The sequence below is a fragment of the Ascaphus truei genome, chromosome 6, assembly GCF_040206685.1.
Source record: "Ascaphus truei isolate aAscTru1 chromosome 6, aAscTru1.hap1, whole genome shotgun sequence".
NCBI classification, from domain to species: domain Eukaryota; kingdom Metazoa; phylum Chordata; class Amphibia; order Anura; family Ascaphidae; genus Ascaphus; species Ascaphus truei.
The window spans coordinates 93188397-93194001 of NC_134488.1; the positions used below are offsets into that span (position 1 = coordinate 93188397).

Here is a 5605-nt window from a genome sequence, read left to right on the forward strand (position 1 = left end):
TGGCCATGAAAGTGTGGCAAATTTGAGTTTGCCATCTCCCAGAGTAAAATAAACTTTTTCCTGACGGCGTGTGCTGGTTTTCATTTCCGCTTTCTGAATGAGTCATTGATGCAACACAGCCATCCAATACTCCCCTCTGCCTTCAGTTGTAGTCTAGACCCGACCATGAACTGTTATTTTTTAACATTTTTCCAATTTATCCCTGAGAGATGAAAGGATACATAATAAAGGTCTTGTCATACATGTACATATATAGTGTATGTACACAAATATGTACACATACATCCCTGTTACTGTATGTCACTGCAGCTACACATAAACATTTACAATTCCTAGATGATATGAGATACAGTATTAGACCAGGGGAGGCCAACTCCAATTCTCAAAGGCCACCAACATGTCAGGTTTTCAGGATATCCCTGCTTCAGCACAAGTGGCTCAGTCATTATGACAGTAGCACTTGTGCTGAAGCTGGGATTTACTGAAAACCTGACCTGTTTGTGGCCCTTGAGGACTGGAGTTGGCTACCCCTGTATTACAGTATATGGTGGGCAGCAGCAATGTGCATTTTGGCAATTGGTTCTTTATATAAGTTGTAGTAGAGCCACAGGTGGGCTGATGGGTCCAGTAATGATTTAATTTTCTTCAATATGTTTTCTTCTCCTTAAAGTCTTATTTATTTCCCTCCATACCTCCTCCCTCCCACCATCCTCTTAAGGCTATAAATAAAAAGTTGTTATGCGATGCATTTTACTGCACATCTGTGTCTTCCCTGTACCTTTCTTTTTGTATCCCATAAAAAACACACAAAGTAAACAAAGTTGGAAAAAAAATGACAATTCCTAGAAATTTGGCAATTAATTTTATTATATAAGCAGTCACTGATATTTATGCTGCATCCTTTCCATTAAGTGTGTAAAGTATCAGATACATTGTTGTATGTCTTTCTTTTTTCAGAATTATTTGACTACACCTCCCTCTCCTTGCGTGCTGCTATAAAAAAAACATGCTTCATATCTGTTAAATCCCTGGTAGATTTATTAGGCAATGTTTCCGAAATTTCAATGATGAAACCTGCATCACAAATGGCCTCTCTAACAAACTCCTCATCACATGACAGACAGAAGAACTTATGCTCACCAATCGTATAGAAGGATTGATTATATGTCCCCACCAGTAACATATGTCCCCCAATTTTTAGCATTGACGCTAGTTTTTTCAGATTGCTACAGTAAGCCTGGTGGTCCTTGCTAACAACAAGTAAGACATACATGCAGATGAGACAGTCCATCTGTGGCAGGACAACAGGCTCTAAAGGGTTATCTTTGGTTAAATCACATTTGACAATGCGTTTCACTGCTCTTCTTGCTTTGTCTTCCTTTCCTGGCCACTCCTCGCTGAAATGACAAAATGAAAAAGGGATCACATGGCAGTTTTGGAGCAAACAGTGGTACATGTAGAAAATAATATACATGTGTCACTCAAATGACAAAAACAATAAAAAGTCAAAATAAGCAAAAGACTGCTTAAGACTGGAGAGGGGAGGAGTGCAGTGGAGGGAGGAGGGAGGGGTGAAGTGGAGGGGGGGAGGGAGGGGGGTAGGGGAGAGGGAGGGAGTGGAGGGGGGGAGGGAGTGGAGGGAGGGAGGGAGTGGAGGGAGGGGGAGGGAGTGGAGGGGGGTGAAGGTGGGGGGGAAGGAAGTGGAAGGGAAGGGGGCATATGTATTGTCATAATTTATGTATCCGCTTGCCCCCCCCGTCTGGGCGTCCGTTCCCCCGCTGGCTCAGCATCTGCCCCCCCCCCCCTGCTTGTTCTCTGATGGCTCGGGCCTCTATGAACCCCCTCGTTCCCTGATGGCTCGGCCGCTTCCCCCCCCCGCCGGCCGCTTCCCCCCCCCCCCCGCCGGCCACTTGGTCCCCCGATGGGTCGTCTGGGCAATGGAGGCGCGTGCAGGCGGCGGCAGGAAGCATCATGTGTGGTATGGCCTGAGGCGCGAGGTAATGCAGCGCTCCCCCGGCTGGCTGCTCCGCTGCTTGTTCCTGGGCGGTTGAGGCGGGACGCGCAGGGGTGTTCTGTGGCAGGGGTTTAAGGTGTGAGGCAGGAGGGGTGTGAGGCGCAGGGTGTAAGGTGTGAGGCGGAGGGTGTAAAGTGTGAGGCGCAGGGTGTAAGGTGTGAGGCGGCACGCCATCGGGAGGGGTGTGAGGCACAGGGTGTACTGTCTTACCTAGGCTGCTGCACATCGTGTGGTAGGCCATCTTGGAGAGGAGCACGTGGTGTGAGGGTGAGTGAGTGTGTGAGTGTGTGAGTGTGTGTGTGTGTGTGTGTGTGTGTGTGACCACACCGGCCAATGAGAGGTGTGCGGGGGCGGGCGGGCCAAGGGAGCCATCTCATTGGCCTGAGGCGGAGTGACGGGCCAAAGGTCCAATGTGATTGCCCGTAGACACAGGGAGATACAGGACGGACAGACAGACCGACATACAACAGTTTGAGAAATATATATATATATATATATATATATATATATATATATAGATAGATAGATAGATTGATTATTGTGTAACTAATATTTGTATTGGTGCACAGGCACCTAAGAACCTAGATGGAAGTTGTATCCACATTATTTAGCATTTTTTTTGCTAATATATCCCAGTGAAAGTTGTCTGCATTAATAATAAGGTTTTTGCACTAACATTGAGACATCACTGAGTTTATCTATTCCCCTTTTTCCATGTCAGCAGTGGTTCCTTTTTTGGACGATACTAAAGGCATCTTTGTAAGTCCGTTGGCTAATTAAACAGAGACTAATTAGAATTACTATAGCACTATAAGTGCCCTTATCCCTTTATCAATCAATTGGATTGACCTTGGAGTAGACATATATTTATATTGATTTTTCAAATAATGTGAATACAAAGTTAGATCAGGAGTTTCCAGCATCCATTACAGACAAGTATATCACTTTTTAATTGAATTGGGTATATAAAGCTACATTTGGGGAGGGGGCGTCACACTCCTGAGGAAGCCGCATACTCTATTGGTGAAACGCATAGAGTGAGATGGCCCAGAGGAAGAGAGACACCGATCGATCTGTCCTTCTTTCACATTGAGTGGTACATGCTGATTTTACACTGTTTTATAGTAAGTGCACATTTTTGATGTGCTATATAAAATTCATACCTTTTTAACTATATTGATCTGCACTCTGGATGCATTTCTTTTCTTTGCATCTCCACACTTCAGAGGAACACACTCACCACAGTATACTGAAGTTGCCCTAAAACCACTGATATTTTGTGAGTAGGCTGCACAAGAGAGCCAAGATTGCACATAATTTTATCCACACAATATTATGGTCTACACTTAGTTCATTGTGTTTTGTTGTTTTTCTCCCTACATGCTCCCACTGGAATTTGAGAAGCTAATTCTACATTTTGGGGACGAGTGAAGACAAACCCTACCAGTGGGTTTGAGCAGGGAGTTACAACATTTATATATTCACATCACTGTTTTTGCACATTGATTGTCACTATCTTTCACGAGACTATGTAAATTGTTGTTTATTGTTGATTGTCACTTTATAGTTAGTGACCACTTTTACTGTTTAGTGCCTTCTTTTCACACCGTCACTTTGTCACATTTGTCGGTGGTTTTACATGAAAATTTCATAACAAACATGGCATTTGTAGAATTGTCTCTCTTGTCTTTTTATAACTTGAATACATATTAAACACATTCATGCCTATTGAGCATTGAGATTCTTTAGTTTGATTTTTCTGCTTCCTCGAGGTCAAATTTTTCTCACCTGGAAGATGATAATTTTTCCTGAAATATACTTTACCTCTTTCCTTCCAGATCACAAACTATTTTTGCAGTGTGAGACCAGTCAGCAGCTCCGGGCTCCTTGTTCTTCCACATTTCAAATTCCCTGATATTTGCGTCGGTAAATTCAATCACATTGATCTCTTTGAAGAAATCACAGGCGGTTAAGAGATGGAAAGCGAGTGGTCCAGATGTAACATCGAGCAGGGTTTCCCCTCTCACACGCCCTGCACCCAACGGTTAGAAAATAGGATAATATTGTTTTTCACATTAGCAAAGTATTGAAGAAAATACAAGAGCTTATTCACATGCTTTAGTTCCCAAAAATGTAGATAATATTTTACAATAACTTCAATATCAACTATAAATTAACGTACCTGAAGAGAAACATTTAAACAATTGTTTAATCGGATATAAAATTGTCTCCGCAAACATATCATTAGTTCCATTATAGCAATATGTATCTATAAATCTTCTGGGATCAAACTCTTCATCATGGTAATGCTTGTGGAGACTGGAATCCATTGTGCATCCCCTTGGTGTAACGATCCTGTTACTTCTATGTTGCACGTGTAGAAGCCTTATGATGCAGCTTGAGAAGGTAGAATAGAAGTAGCTTGGTTGGCATAGCAGTATTTCAGCAATTATCAGAGCATGTGATAAGCTTCTGTACAAACATTCACGTGGGATGGTGCTGATCCGTGTTTGTTAATTTTGTAGGCTGAATAATGATTTGTCATTAGGATTATTGAAATGATCCATCTGACATGACACGATAATAAGTTTGTGCATTTATTGTGGTCAATGATTCATCAAGTCTATATGCACTAATTATTTTGCTAATAAAAATTGCATTGTTTTGGATGTGGTTTTGTGTCTAAAAAAAATTGTGTTTTGTGTTTGCTTCTGGTTTCAACAAAACATAATTGGTCTGGTCCAGTTTATTTTTATTGTAATATTAATAGATAATATTATGATCAAAGATAATTGAGCAGTCCTGCTAACAGTCCTGGACACATCTTGATCACAATAGTTAGCTTTTATCATGTGAATATCATGTATCACACAGACATCCAGGTGATAGTGAGGTAGTTAGCTGCCGGTGCTCTGGTTCTGGGGAGCTCCTGAAGTCCCCAAAATTATCCAATAGAGAAGAAGAAACAGGCACACGGTCTTAATCAGCAGTTAAAAGGGTTTAATGTGCCAAGAAATCCAACGTTTCGGCAGTAATACTGAGCCTACACCTTGAGAAAGGCAGTATTACTGCCGAAACATTGTATTTCTTGGCACATTAAACCTTTTTCACTGCTGATTAAGACCGTGTGCCTGCTTCTTCTCTACAATATCATGAGATAGCTCATCCATGTTGGGTAATTCTTCATCAGGTTGAAGATGCTGTTATGACTGTAGAGGAATCACATGCTATTAGCCCTTGGAGTATTTACTATTCCAACATTGCAGTTACTGTGTGACCAGAGTTTCTTATTATATTTCAGAGTTTATTCAATATATTACTTATTAATATTGGCTGAATCTGATTGTTCTTTAGTTAATCCATGTATCCAATGTTAAAAAAAGAAAAAGTAGTGCTACTCACTATCCTAATATCATAATTAAACAATAAAAAAAATCAAGTGTTAATATAACACAAAAGTGTAAATAGAGGAAGATTAAAGAGTCCAATTTGGTATACTTAAGTCCAGCAGCCAGAGTCCAGGAGGGCGTTCCACGTCCCTCCAAATGTGAGCAGAGAAGAAAAAAGTGTCCTCTGGCGTGTTGACTCAGG

At 41.5% G+C, this 5605-nt stretch overlaps 1 protein-coding gene across 1 annotated transcript; it reads right to left on the reverse strand.

Annotated features, from left to right (window-relative positions):
• Window positions 1-858: 858 nt before the first annotated feature.
• LOC142497408 (indolethylamine N-methyltransferase-like) lies at window positions 859-4431 on the reverse strand. Its single transcript, XM_075605166.1, has 3 exons — window positions 4197-4431; window positions 3839-4046; window positions 859-1397 (listed from the first exon to the last, which is right to left on the reverse strand). Exons 1-3 carry the CDS (start codon window positions 4342-4344, stop codon window positions 968-970), a joined length of 786 nt encoding a protein of 261 aa, XP_075461281.1. The 5' UTR covers window positions 4345-4431; the 3' UTR covers window positions 859-967.
• Window positions 4432-5605: the final 1174 nt, after the last annotated feature.

Bases quoted from the DNA above. Each gene is read 5' to 3' on its own strand.
- LOC142497408 (XM_075605166.1), bottom strand. From the start codon at position 4,344: ATGGATTCCAGTCTCCACAAGCATTACCATGATGAAGAGTTTGATCCC. The intron at 4,047-4,196 runs GTACGTTAATTT...CGTTGGGTGCAG, and splicing joins GTTTAAATGTTTCTCTTCAG to GGCGTGTGAGAGGGGAAACC. The intron at 1,398-3,838 runs GTAAAGTATATT...TTGTCATTTCAG, and splicing joins TGTGATCTGGAAGGAAAGAG to CGAGGAGTGGCCAGGAAAGG.